The sequence below is a fragment of the Numenius arquata genome, chromosome 12 (genome assembly GCF_964106895.1).
Source record: "Numenius arquata chromosome 12, bNumArq3.hap1.1, whole genome shotgun sequence".
NCBI classification, from domain to species: domain Eukaryota; kingdom Metazoa; phylum Chordata; class Aves; order Charadriiformes; family Scolopacidae; genus Numenius; species Numenius arquata.
Genome location: NC_133587.1, coordinates 19,617,872 through 19,637,105, shown reverse-complemented (window position 1 = coordinate 19,637,105; position 19,234 = coordinate 19,617,872). Strand labels below are relative to the sequence as shown.

At 46.7% G+C, this 19,234-nt stretch overlaps 1 protein-coding gene across 4 annotated transcripts in view; it reads left to right on the top strand.

Annotated features, from left to right (window-relative positions):
• Window positions 1–19,234, top strand: part of NDRG3 (NDRG family member 3) — a 65,343-nt gene that overhangs the window by 40,465 nt on the left and 5,644 nt on the right. For all 4 annotated transcript variants that reach the window (XM_074157437.1, XM_074157438.1, XM_074157439.1 and 1 more), the window contains 9 exons: window positions 10,897–11,002; window positions 11,702–11,822; window positions 12,653–12,715; window positions 13,046–13,106; window positions 14,740–14,826; window positions 15,358–15,414; window positions 16,564–16,667; window positions 16,909–16,974; window positions 18,574–18,625. In XM_074157437.1, coding sequence (XP_074013538.1) covers window positions 10,897–11,002; window positions 11,702–11,822; window positions 12,653–12,715; window positions 13,046–13,106; window positions 14,740–14,826; window positions 15,358–15,414; window positions 16,564–16,667; window positions 16,909–16,974; window positions 18,574–18,625 — 717 coding nt within the window. The remainder of the gene's footprint in view (window positions 1–10,896; window positions 11,003–11,701; window positions 11,823–12,652; window positions 12,716–13,045; window positions 13,107–14,739; window positions 14,827–15,357; window positions 15,415–16,563; window positions 16,668–16,908; window positions 16,975–18,573; window positions 18,626–19,234) is intronic.

Genomic DNA, 19,234 nt, shown 5'->3' with positions numbered 1-19,234 from the left:
TGATTTGTACAATGAGTTCTTTTGTTCTCTTGTTCAAACTGCTAGAGTGAAATTAATTGCATCACAGAAGATGTTTTGATCTAAAAAGCAAGTTTTTTTAGTGCCTACTAAATTAGGAGCTGCCCCTAATCTTTTTAAAACTAGTGTCACCACTGAAGTACTGGGTTTGACTTCTGCTGACATTACAGCAACAAATACTGTAAAGCTAAAAAAGATTAAAATGGAATTTTATTTTGGATATTTTTTTTTTCATTATTCTTATTTCTTGGGAAGCTCTTCCTGATGCTTCCCATCACTGGCTTTCCATCTAAAAACTCTGGTTTTTGTAAAACTGCAATGTTGAATTCTGGAAAGCTTTTGCCAGCTGGACTTGGACTGAAATTCGATTTTTGTTTTTAATATATGAGCACAATCCTTCCATGGGGTTTACTTAAACGTTACTTTTGCTTTCTGTACGCTTGTGACAGCAGTGTGCTGAAGAGGCTGATTATGCAGATGTGGTATTTGAGGTTCCAGTGCTTTTTTGTTCTTGTTGGTGAGTTCCTAGAGTAAAGCAAATGTATGCACTTTGGGTTGAGAAAGGGATTTGCCTCCTTCCTGCTTTCAGAAAAATGAATGTTGCCTTTCCACTAACAGTGACTGGTTTGTTTCCATCCATTATGCAACACTCATTAATGGTATTTCAGAACAGCTAATGAGTAATTGCAATACTAGTTACAACTCAATGCAGTTAGACTCAGTTTTAGTTCCCAGGAACATGAAAGGTTTGGAGACACAGAACATTGCCCTGCTTTCTCTTCTCCAGGAGATTTTAAGATGTTTGTGGCCTTCAGAAATGTATTTTGGCGTATCGTGTCAACAGGTAGACTGTCCTTGGCTGGAAACATGGCCCCTCACCTGTCTTCCAGGTTGCCTTTAGGGGTTAAGATGATCTGAGGTCTAGCAGTCACACAAAACATTTTTAGACTTGCCTGTGCATTAGCAGACTCAGATCTTCCTTGTGTAGGATTCAGGTTTACAAAGGCTGTAAAGATTGTGGTACCTTGAGCCCACCGTCCAGGGGATGGAGGAGCGCTGGAGGCATCAGCCTGTTCTGTGTGCAGCCCATGGGGAAAGCTGCAGCCCAGTACTCTACTGGCTCAAAATCCTAGTGCAGAGTGCTGGGAAGAACAGCTGCTGCCAGACTCATGCAGGTGAGAGCTGATGTGCAGGTGGTTTAATTCACCCTGAACTGTTACAGATCTAGGCAGGTCCAGTTTCTTGCATTAGCTGGGAAAGGGGGAATTTACCCTTAGAGCAGGAGTAAGAAGCACCACATATTCCAAAGTCTGTGCTGGGTCCCTTGCTTATGACATTGGATACTTGACTGGAGTGCAAGAAAGTTGTGGCTTTAACTGCTTCTTGTAACGCATGGGCAGGGCAGGAGATGGAGAAGTACACTTTGCTCCATCTCCGACTTGTAGGTGTTGTCATTAATTGCCTAATGATGTCAATATTGTGTGATTGTAGGAGTTTATGACCTCTGATTTGGGAGCACAAACCCAGCCTGTCAGCTGTACACCTCAGGTCACGACTTCAGTTCATTTGGCTGCAGAGCCATTATCTGTTCTCTGGCAGAATCTGGGTTTCAGAGACAACTTGCCATTTCTCTCTGGCTGACCCAGAGCATTAGGAAGGGTTACAGATACACACGAGGTCTGTCCTTTCAGCATCATGTGCCTTTGGAAGAGGAACACACAAAGGCTGGTTTGTATATACAGCAATAGGCTGGGGATAGCCCAGCAGTACCTTTGGCTCCTGATGCTTTTGTGTTTGTGTAACCAGATCGCACACCTCATTCTTCTGCTGCTCTTGATTCTCACGCAGCATTTCTCTAATTTAAGACTTAATCTAATTACACAATGTACTAGAAACCATTGCCTACTTGCTAGATCACATTGTGTTTTCTCATAATAAATTTCTGCTCTGTATGGAAATGAATAATTTAGTTCAAGATGTTGCTTTAAATCTGATTTAGAATTGCTTCCCACGCAGCCGTCTCCTTCAGCTCTACTATTTCCAAAATAATTCTGCACAGAGAGGACATGGTAAATGCTTACCTACCAACTGCATTACGGGCTTTGGTACTGTAGTGGTAAGAATTACCAGATGGTGATGGTTTACAGTCTTACAGTATTTTTTTCTTAGCTTATAGGCATAATATTGTTTTAGTAACATGTCGAAATTTGGGGGCAGCTCTTGCAAAAAGCAAGACAATGGATTCTCTACTTTAATCTCCATGGTCAATAGCCATAGTAGGTTGCCAGAAGAGCATGCTGCAATTGTTTTCCACCTTTGCCAAGACTGGCAAAGATGACATACAGTAAATAACAACTGTAGCTACGGTGTCACTGTAAAAGGGGACAACCTGATGTGAGTAATCTGCATTTCCTCCACCTCACAGCAAAGTGCCAGTTTTCTTTGCCTTAGGTGAACCAGGACCTGAGTGCCCTTAGGCTGAATGGGTTTGGGGGAAGTTTCTAGCCCTCTACTAGTAAAGACATTCGACAAGCTTGAGTAGAATGTGAGCAGCAACAGCTACCTTGCTGCTGTGTTCTGCCAGATTTGAATTAAAAAAAAAAAAAAAATTTACAGATTTGTTTGATACTTTCACAGATTTGTTCTTTGTTGTTGGCCTCCAAATTAAATAAATTCTCCGTTTTTCCAGGGAATTGATTTTGAACTTTGAGTACCTTCACACTGGGAGTAAAACTGATCTGGTAATGCCAAAAAAGCAGCTTAATAAATTAGTTGTGAAAAGCACTGGTAATATTCTCATAATTAATCATTCCTACTGTGAAACAAATTATTTACTGCAGACTTTAATAACTATTAAAACTTAAGCTCTGGATCACACTCTGACCTGGAGCCGAGGGAGCATGGCTGGAATTGGGACTGTTGCAGTCTGGCTGCTCGGGAGTCCCTGGAGCACAAGGCATTGGCACCTCTGGAACTGCTATTGGGTGCCTCATTCCCTCACTAAGAAATATTTTTTCTTAATATGGGAAATGTTCTGTGGCACTTGTCAGTGTTCCTCTTTCTGGCCAGAGACAGAGGGTAGCAGTCAGAGATGGTTGTGCCATTTGGTTCACACACATCTCGTTTTCTAAAGCATAGGGCTCTGACTAAATAACAGTGATTCTCAGCAGCTGGGACCATAAGGCGTAGAGCAAAAATCACAGGGCTGTCAGAGATGGTCAGTAGCATTGGTGGCCTTTCTCTGGCTACTGTCTGTTCTTCTGCCCAAACCCTACCTGATACCTTAACAGGATAGCGAAGGCAGGTCAGTGTTGCTGCCACTGTGTGTGCACTTGCAGTGCTTACCTTCCATCCAGTAAGAGATCCTATGGCTGCAGGGCCAGTTGCTTTGGCTTCCCGATGTAGTGGGGTTTCCATGAAACCATCAGCTCACTGGACATGGGGCAGGACAGAGGCATGAGAGAAGCACTCTTTTCAATAGCGCTTCATCATCAAGTCAGCCAATCTGTAACAAGAACTTATACCCAAAACCTTGGTGTTGTTTTTGGTTTGCAGGGTTTTTTTGTTTGGTTGGTTGGTTGTTTTTTTCCAGTGGTTATTGTATTCTTGTCTGGGATCACAGAAGACAGTCAAGGTCCCTGTTGGTGAACACTCAGAGTGAATACCTCAACACAGTACAGGAAGGAGAGGGTAGATACAGGTGGATGTTAAAGGAAGCTTGTTGATCTGATTTGGCTCTAATGTCAGTGAATAACTTGGATTCCCCTTGGACTGAAATCCCAGGTCTAAATAAGAAATTTATGTTTTGTCTGTAATTGTGTGAGTACCCAGGAGGGTGATCAGAGAAGCCGCAAGGCTAGAAGACAAGGCTAGGAAGCTTCAGCTGCCCTGTGTCAGTTAGACAGATGTGGCACCAATACTCCATTTTAACCACAAACTCCTATGGAGCAACAAGTCAGGGAGCCCCAGGGAGCAGAAGCTGTCATTGATGTGATTCTGAGAAGGGCGGAGAAATGTGTTCTAAAACAGTGTCTTCAAAGAGCTGCTCTGTGATGGGAACCATAATGTGCTCCAGGTCAACGTCCCGGGGAAAAAGGAAAAAAACTTCAACCCATAGAAAACTTCCCTGGTTTTGTACTCCAAGATCAAAACAAGAACTGCACAGAAATGGAGAAGCTTCTTGAAAATAAGCTAAGCAGAGAGCAAGCGCCCATCTATCACAGCAGACATGAGAAATGGTGCAGGGAAGCCAGTGTGACTAAACAGAAGGGCATGGAGGCTATTGAAAACAAAAAAGCATTCTTCAAAAAGCTGGAGAAAATTGAAAAGGTTATAAACTCTAGCAGATTAAATATATGAACAGAACAAAGCAGGCAAAAGGGGATTTTGAGAGGTGACTTGCAAAGGGAGTGGGGAGAAATAGTCCCATTTCAATCGATCAGAAATGGCACATGTGAGAGAGTTTGGAGAGCTCTAAGGCTCTGAGAGCAGGACTCGGGGAAGATCTACCCATAGCAGAAAAACAAAATTTAATTTCTTCTGCTCTCAAGCTTGCCATGGAGCAGCTCACAGAGGTTACCGTGCTGGAGTGCTCTTTGTGGGGAGTCAGCAGAGACTCTGCCTTAAACCGCAGTGCCTATTGCAGAGGCTGTAAAAAAGCTAAAATATATGCTTTTACAGCAGGTTGCCAGGACTGGATGTATCAACCCAGCAGTTTTAAATGGGTTTAAGGATGAAATAGTTGAGTTGTTAAGTGAGAGGTTGTGCTCCTCTGTTGAAGCTGCTGTGAGGTGCAAGGACTGCAGTGCTTCACCTGTAACACAATTTTTAAAACAGGTCCCAGAGGAGTTCTGGGAATTCACTGAACTCTACCAGACGGATAAAACACATGGAGTATAGTGGATGAATTACATGGATAAACATTGGGAAAGGGTCAGCATGGTTTTTGTAAAGGGATGGAGTCCTGCTCTGCAGAACTGTTGGAATTCTTTGAAGGAGTCAGTAACCATATAAATAAAGGCAATGAAGTTGATGCAGCCTGCTTGATTTCCAAAAGACAAGACCCCTTACCAAAAAGTTGTCCTAAGACATATGTCTTAAGGAGCTTAGGTGGCCATGCGGTCAGGGGAGAGGTCCTTTCATGGATGAAATATTGGTTAAAAAAGAAAAAAAAACCCAAGCAATTATTTTCACAGTTGCTTGAGATCACTAGAGGAGCACCTTAGAGATCTGTATTGGGACCTGTGCTGCTTAAATCTACTCTTAAACGATCTGGAAAAAGTGATGGAAGGTGCAGTGGCAAACTGTATTTGCCTTTGGGTAAACATGTGTGGTGCACATTGAGTAAAACCATCCTGCACTGGAATATGAAAGTGCGAGCTCTGGGCCGATGATAACCCAGAGGCATTAAGACCTTAACATTGCGAGAGATGAGTGAAAATGTCAGCTTGGGGCTCATGGCTTTCCACAAAGCAAATCAATTCTTGTTTATCAGGAACAGAGAACAAAGTGACCTCATTGTGCTACCCTGTAAATCCACAGCACGCCCACATGTGTTTGGCGCACCGCCATCCCCCTTGTCTTAGAAAGGATAGAGCAGTTGTGGAGAACAGCAGTATGGTCAGAAACAAGCTGCTGTACTGGGACTGGCCCAATAGTCCAGTGTACGTCAGACCAGAAAGGGGCATGTGAAGGGGATGGCAACAAGCTGTTAGGTCGTCACTGTTGTGGACTGGGATCAGTTGTTCTCCATCTTCCAAACCAAGGACTGGGGGATCTCATGCAAAGCCAGCAGATACAAGGTCGGAAACAAAGTGGTTCTTCACCTTGCACATTGTTAAGCTTTGGCTTTTCTGGTCACAGGGTGAGGCAGATGCCGAAGGCACGGGTAGCAGGGGGTGACTCCCCAGTTCTCAGAAGAGAAAGTCAAAGGGAGTACCACACCTGTAGTTCAGGAAGTCTCTTTTAACCTACAGATAGTTGGATGTTAGGAAAATTAAGGGAAACTGTTGCAAGATGCAGGTGTTTGAGGAGGTATTACTACATGCTTGCTCTATTTTATTTTTCCACAAGTGCGTGCTCTTGAAGTGGCTAGAGCTGATCTCCATACCTACTGGTCCTCCTCTGTCATTGCTCTTCTCATCCATGCCTGGAGGGAACTGCTAGTTTTTGAAGCAATGTTTCCCAGCTTATTGGAGTTGATCAATAGTAGCTGCCTGCAGAGGACTTGTGTCCCTCTCTGTTCCCCCAGCACTGCTGTTTGCCCTGTGTGCGTCACAAGCTTTGTGCCTGTGGCCAGCGAGGGCAGGCTGCTGAGAGCGAGGGTGCCTCTGCTCTTGAGTTCCCATTTACAGCAGGTTGTCTGCAGCTGCTGTTTATTTTTTACCTACTGTACAAATAAGGGCAGAAGATAAAAATCTTTTCAGAGAAACCTCTGATGAAGTTTCCAGTCCCTAAGTGAAAATTACATTTTATCAAGCTTTTCAAAACACAACTGCAGATCGTCATCTTCTCTTGCATTCATCTCCCGTATTTTGCAGACTGCACATTTGGTAGAACCTGGCTATCTACTGGCTGCATCTTTTCCAGTTGTCTTCTCCTGTCACTGCATCCCTGCACTATGGACCCGATCCGTGTTCAGTCTGTAGCTGGAGTCTCCGCTCAAGCTGTGCTGCTGCACTGTGTCAGAGCTGGCCTGAGCAGAGTCTACAAAGTGTGCCAGTGTCTGGGAGGTGAAGGTTACAAGTCATTGATACTTTCCAACACTACATTTCTACAAGAGCGATGGGCAAATCCCAGGAGAGAACATGCAGAATCACGAGGGGGTAGCGGTTACGGTGACTGTGTGATGCAGACAGGACATCTCGCGGGGTGGCTGGCAGGGAAGGTGTCTCTACAGGAAGGACAAGAAAGCACTTTTGGCAAGGGCAGAGTCTGTGAAGCTGCTCTTCTCTCACCGAGTGCTCTGGTACCCATTGTAACTGGGTTATTCTCCTCTGTGTTTGGAAGAGTAATAAACTAGTAATGATGTAATGAGATAATAACTTTTTTTTGGCTGATTCAAGGGAGAAGTTGTATCTTATAAGTGTAGAGAGTGTTGCTGCCATCTTAAGCATGATACCTAGGCTCTGTATTAAGCAGTTGCCTCGTGCTGTCCTTTGGCTTTGATATGAGGGAGAGTGCTGTTTTGGAGGAAAGCAGGTGACAGGGAAGTCATGTGTGCTGTAATTGTGTGACGTCTGAGAACGTTATTGTCCTTTGCAGTCATAGGTCAAGATAAAAGCCCTAAAGGTACAGGGCAAAGTTTCAGAGAAAATTAAGTTCAATGGAAAAATGGACATGGAATTACCTGTAGGGAAGGTAGGGGTAAAACTCAGTCTTATCTCTCCAGGTAATCTTGAAAAGGAGATCAGCACGATGTTGGAATGTGTAGCTAAAAAAGCAAATGTAGAAGCAGTGTCTGCTACTTGCTTTGTAGACCTTGGAAAAAACCTTAAAAAAGTAAAAGGCTTTAACCAGAGGAGGCAGAGGACGGAAGCTGCTTCCCAGGAGGAGGATTTCCATCTTGCCTGGGAACTAGCAGGAAAAAAATAGAAATAACCTTAAGTACTCCCAGTCTAAGGCTTTGTACAGGGCAGAGTAAGAAGTTTGCAGAAATTTAGCATCTTAAATTTTGTAAAGTGCAGCTTCCTGAGATCTGCTAAAGATGGGATTTCTCAAGTTGCTTCCATCTTCAGTGGACATTCCCTGTATTTGAATCCCTAATGTTATTGAAGGAGTAGTGAAGCGAGTGCCCTTCAGATTGGGCTAATGCCCAGTGGTGACATGAAAATCTCTTCTCGACGAATGTCTCATTTCCCCAAATCACAGTTTACACAATCAGACAAGTCAAAGTAAGTGGGAAAGCAAGGATTGACTTTTAGCTCAAGGAAGCTCTTTTCCTTCCCTACTAGAGAGCTAAGACCCAAGCTCAACTTCGGAAAACAAAAATGCAGGGTGTTGCAATATGAAGCATATTGAGGTGCTGGGACAAAAGCTCTGAAGAGAGGTGGGTGTTTCTGTTTCTAGTACCTTGTCCAGTATTCTGCCTAGTGGAATTATGTGTGACCTTAGCAGTAGGTTTGAATGTAATTCTAGAAAAGACACTGTACTGGTGATTTTTAAAATATCATCAGCTCTCTTATTGATTTCTGTACTTTTCTCACTGTTGGCTCAGTTTGGGTTTTGTGCTTCTGTTTGATAGTCAATCTTTTGCTGCTGCTTATAAACCCTCCCTGGTCCTCCAGAGGTGCAGTTTCATGAGAAGTGAGTCAGTTTAACTGGACAGGGTTAAACTGCTCAGGGCAGTGTTATTTCTTCTGCCACCCCATGCACTCCCCAGGACCAGCATTTGCCAGACTCTTCTGTGAGCTTCTTAACTCATTGAACTGGCATAACTGGCAGAAATCTAACAAAGTAAGATATTAAAAAGAAATTAAAAATTTTAAAAATGCAGCTGGATCATTTCCTGACAGGTCAATGAGTTAAAGTTGGTTATGGAAGAGACCAACAACTGCCAGAGCTGACAGAGACCTGCATTTAATGGCAGTCCCCCACCTGGTCAGCTCAGACGTGTAGGGGAGCGTATCTGGGGGTTACATGCTCTGGCTGCTGTGGCACTTGCTGGGCTCTTCCGTGAGTTCCCTGCACTTCGCAGTTTCAGCCATGTGCACTGCCAGCTGCCGCCCTTGGCCTCCTCCAAAAGTGGCCACTTTTGTTAAAGGACTCATTAACACCTGTGAACTTGGAGAACACTGAAGTGAGGGCCACGGCTATGGCTGTAGGACATGTCCTGCTGTCCTACCACACAGGGCTGCACCCAGCTTAGCAAAGCAGCACAGGGCTGAGAAGACAGGCAAGGGGAGAGCCTGGTGGTTCCGCAGGGGCTCAGGAGACAGAGGCTGTGCCCTGGGCTTCCTCGTGTGCCCATGCAAGGGCAGCAGTGCTGCTGCGTGGGCTGGGCTGCTTCACACGCGAACGGATCATCTCCTACCTGCACAGGAGGCCTTGGCCAACCCCTTTCTGGGGATGATGGCAGTCAGAGGTGTCTTTTTGTCCTTCAAAGCCAAGATGGATAAGGTTTCAGGCTACCTGGGGTCATTTGGCTGTGGCATTTTGCTCCTGTTGCCATGCTTCTGCGGGAAGGGGAGAGGCTTTGGGGCCCCTGAAAAGAAGCAGAGCTGGGAGCGTGGGCTAGGAGGATCTTTCACTGCAAGAACTAAACCAGTCTGGCACACAACCAGCCCTTGAGAGTGCCCAGAAAGGAGGGGTGACATGAATTTCTGATGTGCTGCAAGCCAGGTGCTCTCACCCCTCCTGTGTTTGGTCTAACCACTTTCAGGTTACTGGAAATTACTGTTTAAAAAAAATAAAATAATTCCCATACTTTGTGTAAGCTAGTAAAAAATGTTTTTGAGGTTGTAGTGTCCTGTCTTCATGCTGAACCACAAGGCTATTCCCTAAGCAGTGTTTTTTTAATATCAAAAAAATAATCGGTGCTTTTTAGAGTCTCTGTAAGTCAGAGCATGTCTCTCCTTTGATTTCTGTAGATGAGAGAAAGGACTTACAGATGATACCGTGTACCCAGCCTTACTGCCATCTCCACAGCTTCTCCGAAGTCCGTAGTTCTCTTAGATCAATGTTTGTATAAATGTGTTTGCAGCTATTTTAGTTAAACTCAGACAACTTCATGGGTACATGCATTTGTCATCGTGAGGTTGTAGCTTCTGTTTCTGCACTGGACAAGTACTGGAGAGCTATCCAGAGGCCTCATGGTCCTCTTGCTATCTTATGCAAGGTGCAGTGCAAAAAGCCCTCAATATTTTGCTTGGGAAAAGGCAGGAAGTTTTGCTGGCAAGTAATCATGAAACAGGTCATGGAACTGCTCCACTGATACCCAGCTGGAAACCAGCATAACTTCCTGTATCTGTGCCAGCTGCTGGAGGAGCCTAATTGTGTTTTACTGTCACGTTACCAAACCTGGCAGCAGGGAAAGAAAGTGTTTAGTTAAGGCCCAGTGCTCAGCCTTCCCTGGGATGACAGCTCAGCGAGCATTCATGCAGCAGTGTTGGCAAGATCTGATGGGCTCTTGGCCAAGTGGCCAAGGTGGGGCTGCAGTAGAGAGGCAGCCGGGGAGAACAGGTACATGTAAGTCTGTGTCTTTCATTTTTAATGCTGTTGAAAGCTTTTGCTGCCACCTGCTCCCCTGTGGATGGGTACAACCTCCCTGTCAGCCAGTAACTGGATCTGCAGAGCTTGGATCTCTTTGCTCTCCCAGCCATCTGCCTGTTCTGTCTTGTCCTGTTTCCAAAAGGCTCTGGTACGTGGTCCCCAGGAGCTGGCACTTGCCAGCCTCTCAGACGTTGCTGTGTCTTCTCACATCAGCTTGCCCGCAGACAGAATGTTCTCAGGGGTTTGGGTTGGAGGCACCCTGAAGAGAGACTTGTGAGCTGGAGGGAGAGGGATGCCATCTGGGGATCAAAGGCTTGGCTGTGGGAGGGGACCTGCATTCATGATGCCATGAACCCCTAGAGAGAGATGCACACCTGACTTCTGCTATGGTGCAGCAACATCACTAAAGGCCATTGAAACGGGATCTTCGTCACAGGAAGATGCAGCCCCAAACCGTTCACACATCTGTACAAATGCAACCTGGTTTTGGCAGTGGTTGAAGAGAGAGATTTGACAGGGTTGCAGATTGCAAGAGCTATACTGAACCACCAGCTTTGGACAGGAGAGCAACGTTAAAGTGTGGGTGAGGCCCTTGCTGCTGGCCTTCAGTTAGGGTTCCCCGTAGCACAGCCAGCACACCTAACACTGAGGCTCCTTCTTTCTCTGCAGGAACATGACATTGAGACAGCTTTTGGAGTGGTCCATGTCACCATGCGGGGCACACCCAAGGGGAACAGACCTGTCATCCTCACATACCACGACATTGGCCTCAACCGTAAGCCCTTGCATTCCCAGGACCCTGAAAAAGTGTTTGGTTGTGCTATTTGCTTTTGACAGTGGGGACCAGCAGGCCTGTCCTGGAGCTGAGATGAGACAGGTCATTCCAGGGTAAAAAGATAAAGGTCTGCAGGAGAGAGAGCATGTGGCATGCCACTGTCTGTTCCAACAGCCCTTGAAAGGTAGAGCCTAGGTGGAAGTAGGTTCACCCACCATACTATGGTGCTCTAGCTGACTTGTGCTGTGTGATAGAGCTACCAGAAGGCATCCATTCCCTGGATGCTGGGCAGGTGAGAAAATCCCTTCTACAAGGCTGCAGAAGTTGTGTAATGTTTCTAGTGAGCTCAGTTGCTCTTTCCACGTGTCTTCCCACCCAGCATGTCCTGTTATGTTCACGCAGGTGCTCCTCAGTATGTACTGTGGGCACCCAAGTGCTGCAAAGCCCTGTTTTCCTGGGCATGCGTGCTGGGGTGTCGTTTCTCTGTGTGCCCTCCAGTCGTGGCAGTCACTGTGCTGGGGCTGGCTGCTGTGTTGCAGTCGAGGGGGCATAGCAGTGCATGTCACCCAGCATCCGCTGCCCAGAGGCTCAGCAGGGGGGTGGGCTCACACAGGTATGTGCCATGGTGTTTGCAGGGTAGAGCACAATAAAACTTCAGGAAATCTCTCATTTCTTTTTTTTTTGTTGTTGTTGTTGTAGACAAATCCTGTTTTAATGCATTCTTTAACTTTGAAGATATGCAAGAGATCACTCAGCATTTTGCTGTGTGCCACGTGGATGCACCAGGCCAGCAGGAAGGAGCCCCCCCATTCCCATCTGGGTAAGAACTCTGCAGAGACCCTTGTTGTTCCAGATGTGGTCTGGACTGAGGTAGCGCCCAGTTTCAGCTAACTGGGACTGCCAGGCAGTAGTAGGGAGACAGGTTACAGGAGCAGAGGAAATGGGAAGATGAGGCTTCCCATGGGGTGTTCGGGGAATTCTCCTATTACTGAGGCATGGGTAAAGTCCTCACTAGTGGTGAGTGCTGGTACTAGCTTTCTGCCTTGAGCAGGAACCTAGCACACTGCAGTCTTGCTGGCATTCCTTGCTGTCTGTCTACCTCCTACAGAAGTCTGACTGCCCAAAAAACCACAGCTCTGTGTTAGTCTTGCTCTGAGGGTGGGATCCATGCAGTTGGCTGGAATATACAGTATCATTGCAAAATAATCACATTTGCACATGCCTGTCAGATATTCCTTGCCATAGAATCATAGAATGGTTCAAGTTGGAAGGGACCATCAAGGGATCATCAAGTTCCAACGCCCCTGCCCTGGGCAGGGACACCTTCCACCAGACCAGATTGCTCCAAGCCCCTTCCAACCTGGTCTTGAACCCCTCCAGGGATGGGGCATCCACAACTTCTCTGGGCAACCTGGGCCAGGGTCTCACCACCCTCACAGCAAAGAATTCCTTCATGAGATCTCATTTAAATCTCCCCTCTTTCAGTTTAAAACTGTTCCCCCTCGTCCTATGGTTCCCCTCCCTGATCCAAGAGTCCCTCCCCATCTCTCCTTTAGAGTTGTCTCTCCTACCTTGTGTAGAACTGGAAGGTAACTGCTGTTGGGCTGTATTTGGAGGTGCTTTGACTTCAGTCTCTCTCTTGATTTTCAGGTACCAGTATCCCAGTATGGATGAACTGGCTGAAATGCTGCCTGCTGTTCTGACACACCTGAAGTAAGTCTCTGAAAGGAAACAGGGTGAGCCAGCTGGATACAGCCATTCCAGCACCTACCTCTATCTCTGCTTGCGACATCTGATATGCTCAATGAATTGTCCCAAAAGGCCTGAGCATCTTCTAACCCGTGTAACCCTGTCTGGTTCTTATGCTGGGAGTATTGTCTACCACGTGAGACAGTTTATGGCTGCTGCATCATTGCTGGATTGTTTTGAAAATGAACCATAAGTGAACAGCTGGATGCAGAGAGGGGAAAGGCATTGCCTGTAGGGGTGCTTCAGGTGTGAGCCTAAGTTAGCTTTGCTGATTGTGAAATGCCTGTTTTTCAGCCTGAAAAGCTTTATTGGGATTGGACTGGGAGCTGGCGCTTATGTCCTCAGCAAGTGTGCAGTAAGTGTATCTTCATTTCCTTGTGCCTTATGTAAGCTGTGGTCTTCCACTGATCAAACAAGTCATTTGTAGGGCACGGGCAAAGTAGCAGTAATTACAGTAGGCCTGCAGGGAGCCATGTGAGAGATACTTTGCATCCAGATGGTTAAATTGGAGCAGCCAAGGTTACTCTGAAGCTATGCCAGATATGGAAGGATTGTAATGTGATGTCTTTGAGTCAGCAGAGCCCATCATGGCTGCTAGGAATATCCAGCCTGGCTGCATTACTGTATGCTGTTTCCAGTGTTTGTTACACCAATTGATTTGGTGATGTGCTGTGAACCAGCGCTGATGAGGAAGGTGCTTTTTCACTGGAAGGAGGTAGAGTTTGCACTCCACGCTTTGACAAGAGAGCGTTAGCTTTATCTTGGTACTTCTACATTTCTCTCTAAGCGCAGTGTTTATAAGCATGTGAAATCAGTGGACATAGTTTAGCAGCCCAGGAATTTGTCTGAGCCTTTCAGAAATAGCATTTAAAAAAGATACAGAAGTCTGACATTCTCAGTAAATTTTGCTTCAAGTTGCTGAGTGCAGAGAGTTGCCGATGATTTAGGCCATTATTGCTTCTTAAAGCCACTTCACCATGCAGCTGCCCCTCCTACAAAACATTCTCTGCTTCCTATTTCCTCCGGTCAGGGTTGAGCCTGGGGCGGTGTGAGGCACTGGTGTTTGCTCTCTTCCTTACCTTTTGTATCTTGTGTAGTTTTCAGTCTTGCTAAAGAGAAGGTCATGCGAGTAAGCTTTTGTCCTCAGCTCAGCGTCCTCAAGCCCAGAAAGCCCTTGCCACGCTATCTGGATTGCAGTTTCCTGCTGACAGAGTTGTTTCCTTCTGCGTAACCAGTGCTGATCTATACAATGGAGCAGAAGAGCTGCCATGAGATTTCAGCCTTGAAGTGAGCCTAGAGCTCAACGTTCTCTGGTTGTGTTAGATTGCTGAGCTTGTGTTTGCAAGCAGTTCTCAAAGTGTATCTGTGCTCCCCACACCTCCCCAAGGTGAACTGCAGCGCACTGGGGATGCCGGGGTGGGGGGGGTGCACCTCCACTGAGGCAGGTGCTCCTGTGCTGGAGCTTCCCAGGTCCGTGCTCAGCCCGCAGGTGCTCGCAGGGCCTCAGCCACAGGCAATGCCTGTGCCATTTGCCAAATCTTGCCATTTTTCCACATCACTGGGAGACTGCCTCTCCCACAAGGAGTAGAAGGAGGTGCTCTCCAGGCACAGGAGTTTGTCCAGGTCCTTCCCAGAGGTGCCAGATTGGAGCAGAGACAGTCACTGCCCACAGCCCTGTAACACACTGGAGCCTGAGCAAGACCTGTGGCTGCACCAGATGTGTGGGTCAGCAGGAGACACTGCTTGGGCTGCAGGTGCTGTGTCAGTAGTCAGTCCCTCAGTGCCAGCAGCTGACTAAGCTGGCAGGAAGCCAGATTTGGGCCAGGCTCTGGAAAGGCCCCTGGCTGCCCAGCACAGAAGGAGCTCCCTGCTTAGTCTTTGTTTTACTCTGTCTTCCTTTGGCAAGAAGCTTTGCAGATGTTGCACCTGCCATGGACCAGTGTGAGGGCTGAATCATCCTTCTGAGTGTGCCTGTGCTCTCCCCACAGCTCAGCCACCCCGACCTGGTGGAGGGACTCGTCCTTATTAATGTTGATCCATGTGCAAAGGGCTGGATTGACTGGGCAGCATCCAAGGTGAGATTCTCCTTCCCCTGCACATCTCCTCTCCATAGTGCTTAATGAACAGTGTGTAGAGTTAGAAGAAAAAGGACAGAGTACAGGAATTTGTTGGTTTATGGCAATAACTGTACAATCTCATTTCTGTCCCTGCTGCGTTCTCAATCTGGGCGTAGTACGGCCTCCACTGCAGGGGTGGGTGTGATCTTATGTGAATGAGAAGTCCTGGTAAACTGCTTGGAGATGAGTGGCTCTTCAGCACTCAGCTTTCCTCTGGTTTAGTGCTCATGCTTGCAGGCTGACGTTGAATGGATCTTTTAATTATTCTATTATTCTGGCCACTTGCAGTGTCTGGAGAGCTGTGTGTTATGTGTGCACATGCTTCTTTGGAGCCTTGCACGCCCATCCCAAGCTTCAGGCATTTGTTTCTTCTACCACTTGAATAGTTTCTTTGTTGCTTTCTTTACTCTGAGGAGCCACTTTGAAATTTGTAATGAAACTCCATCTTCCAGTTACTTTCCCTCCTCCTCATTCATGGTCACTCTTCAGTTTTCAGGCTGGACAACCAACATCGTGGATATTGTCTTGGCACATCATTTTGGCCACGTAAGTACCCAGGAGGTGTTAATACTGCCCATGCAACTGTACTTGCAGCTATAACTTCTGTATATACCTGCTCTGAAATAGCTCTGATCCATCAAATAAGGGTTGCCACAGATAGTACTATCTTCTTTGTGTGTCAAGCTCACATAGGGCTTTGCACACTGCCAGGAGCATGCACATCCTCACAGTTGCCTTGACTGTCAAGTAGTGTCCCCCACACTAGTGCTAGAACTCCTGTCCTTGTGGTGCCCAGGCAACTGTCTGCAGAAACAAGTGGCCACTGGTTCTCTCTAGCCAGCATGGAAGCATCTGGGCTGTGGGTAGGGAACAGATCAGCTGACAGCTGACAGTGGGATATTGTATGTGTCCAGATGTTGAACTGCTGCATTCTGCTCTGTGTCTTCCCCTTCAGTTTCAGCAGAGGCAAACTAGCCCTTTTGATACAGCAATGCCTTCTGTTTGGGATTTGCTGGCTCCCAACCAGCAAGCTTACTGGGCACCTGAAAGGGTCTGTGCCTCATGCGCGCTATATATCACATGAAGTCCCTGACCTGAAGCCCTCCTGCAACAGCACACATCAGCACTGGAAGGAGTCATGTAGCTTCCTCCTGCCTAGAGCACATGATGTTCTCTCCCTACTTTCAGGCCCTTTCATTATATGTAGTGCTTCCTCGCATTCCCGTTTCTCTCTCTCTCTCTCTAGCTCTCAGTGGGATGCAGATTCTTTGTAGAACTGGCTGTTGGGATTAAATTCTTCTTTGGTCCCTGTCTTGGGGCTTCTCTATAAAGCTTTGGTTCTTTAACATTAAGCATAAGTGGAAGACCATCCTAAACGAGAGTGGTTTGTATCTGCGTAAGCATTACTGAGGCTCAGGAGCTAACTTACCCCATCTCAAGATACCTTTGTACTCCTGCAGCAGCATTTGCACTGCTGTTTGTAAAAGTGTAGTTGCATTTCCAAAGCATGGCACCTAACAGTCATGTTACAGTAACACTTCATGTAGCCTAGGTGCTAATGCAGTCTGGAGTCGCTGCCCTCTGTGTTATTGTTCACAGGGTGGTGACATGTATGGAGGCAGTACTTTTATGAGTATCATTTCTTTACTTGTGAAAAAGATGACGTTCCCTGTCTTTCAATTCTGCTTTTTACAGGAGGAACTGCAGGCAAATCTAGATTTGATCCAAACGTACAGGCTTCATATCGCGCAGGACATTAACCAAGATAATCTTCAGCTGTTCCTCACCTCATACAACAGGTACAGGATTCCTTTTTGCCTGTTCGATTGCTCCCATAGCTTCCCTGCAAGCTTGCCATGAGAGCATGGATCCTGTTTCCTGGCGGTGACTGCTGGGGCTCCCACTCGTGGCATGACACAGAGAGTGATAACCTGTTGCCTGGCTGCTTGAGTCAGCACTCCTGGTTGGATTTTTTATGCTCCCATGATAACCTGTTTCCTCTGCTGATTTGATGGAGAATTGTTCCGTTTTGTCTTTCAGTCGTAGAGATCTGGAAATTGAGAGACCAGTTCTTGGCATCAATGAAAATATTGCAAAAACACTCAAGTAAGTTGCTCTGAATTAGCCTGTCTTGGTTAGTTACTGTGCAGTCCCTTCAGCAGAGAAGATCTTGCTGCTTCTCAGAAGAACCCCCAAGCCCAGGAAGTGGCAAGACTGTTCAGACAGCCCCAGGCTGTGGTGCAGTGCTGTCAGCTGGAATGGGCAGAGAGGTATCTGGAAAGCCTTTTGTTAAGAGCATGTTGAGACTCTCCAGAAGGCAGAGGGAGTAAGTGTATCCACGCAGCAGTAACTGTACTTGCTGAGCTGTTAGTTTGGTTGTTTTGCGTGAAAAATTAGGGGGGGCAGGTTTTGGTTTGTTGCCACCAACTGCCTTCCCCCACCTTACTGAAAAAAAGTTACCTGCACAATTCTCCCAGAAATGGCAGTGGGTTCTGAAGGCAGCGAATGCAGTGGTGTTTTCCCACCTTGGCAGTGACTCTTTCATTTGGGAGGGGATAGTCTGTGCAGGGTACAGTTGAGAAGGGACAGACACTGGAGAACTAGTGATAATCAGCGCAAGGGAAATATGAGTAAATTTTCAGATTCCAAGCAAAAAAAGCAAAACAGGATATTATCTCCAACGTGTTAACCACATGAAGATTGCAAATTGCAGTGCTGAGGCAGGATGCCTGGGCTGGGCTAGAGACTGCTGCCCAGGCTCTACTCTTCATTCCTTGGAAGTTCTATGGACTTATGCTCCTGCCAGTCCCAGAAATGTTTTAGGCATCCACAGCCAAACTCTCTAGGTCTTGGCTAACCTAAAAGAGGTGGATTTCCCTGCTTGCTCTCCAGGCAAAGCCAATCCTGCTGCGCTCTGTCTTGCAGGCACTGTCTGTCTGTTCAAGGGTCTGCAGACCCTTAAAATATTTCTTGTGGAAGCGTGGCGCTCTGTGCCAGTAGGCTTGCACATAGAACCGCTGTCTCCTTAGAGGTTATACTCCACTGGCTCTGAGGTCTGTGGCTCATAGCCTCTCTAGTCTCATTTTTGTCATCTAGTCAACACATAAAAGTGGGACCTTGATCTGTAAATGAATAGTGTAAATTCACAGCCACTTGGTCAGTGACCTCCTGTGTATGTTTTACACGTTGAATGTTAATTGTTCTTCTAGAATTACGATACATATAAAAATGGATATGAAGGCACAAATTTGCCAACAGAGGCTTTGGTATCATGACATTTTTCAATATATTCCCCAACATCTTCTGTGCTTCTTTCTAAAATCCAAACGAAAATAGAGGGAAGAGCAGTAGCCAGCCTCAGAAGCATTAAAATCCAACAGATTGTGGTTATCCTTAAATTCCTACCAGGCGTTCATTTCAGAGAGCATGCTCCCTTTTTCAGCCTGAGATGGTGTTTCTTCCAGCCCTAGGCACATCTTTTAACATGTGTGCAACAGTAGTGGCAGTTGGTGAGCATGGAGGGGACAGTATGGGGGTGTGTGCAAGCCCTGGAGGATGTTTTGGTGCAGCAAAATGCTGTGGTGTGGTGGCAGGCAGGGATTTTGCTGAGCGTTGTTAACCTCTCATGAAGCTGTTGGTTCACACAGCTTAACCTCAGAAATTCCTTAGATGTACTGTAACATCTCTGTTTTGGGTTTTGACCAGGTGCCCTGCCTTGCTAGTGGTTGGTGACAACTCACCTGCTGTGGAAGCAGTGGTACGTATATGTGAACTCTTTCCTCTCATGATATTAGCCACAGAAATCACTTAGCAAACCTGCCTCACCCAGCAGCGCTTTCACCTTGCACAGAACTAGTCACAGAAAGTGGCTCTTTGTCCCAAGCTCTTTTCTAGTCCCCCAGCTATTGCGGCCTGTCAGCCACTAGTGGGAGAGCCGGGGCTCAGGAGACTTAATGGCCCTGCAGGGCAGCTCTAAGGTGAGGGTGGCAAGATTGGAGTAAGAGTCTTTGTGCCCAAGCATCTTGCTCGACAAGTGATGCAGAGGGCCCTTTCAGAAACTTGCATCTTCCCCTGAGCTCTGCTAGGCTGCTGACGGGAGTTCAGTTCGAGTCGTGAATTCCTGTTCTCTTGCTGTTGTACTGAGGCTACCTAGGATTTAAAAATAAACAATGTGACTCCAATTCCTGTAGTGGGGAGTCACACAGAGCTCTGCAAGAGCAGTGCATCATAGGGACAGCAACACTTACAAGCATCTCCTTCCTGTTGTTCTCTGCAGACACCTAAAACCCACTTCCTTCCCAGCGCAGTTATAAATGGGGCATGGCACAGTTGCAGTGTGGTTGTGTAGCTCCTCCCCTTCAGCCAG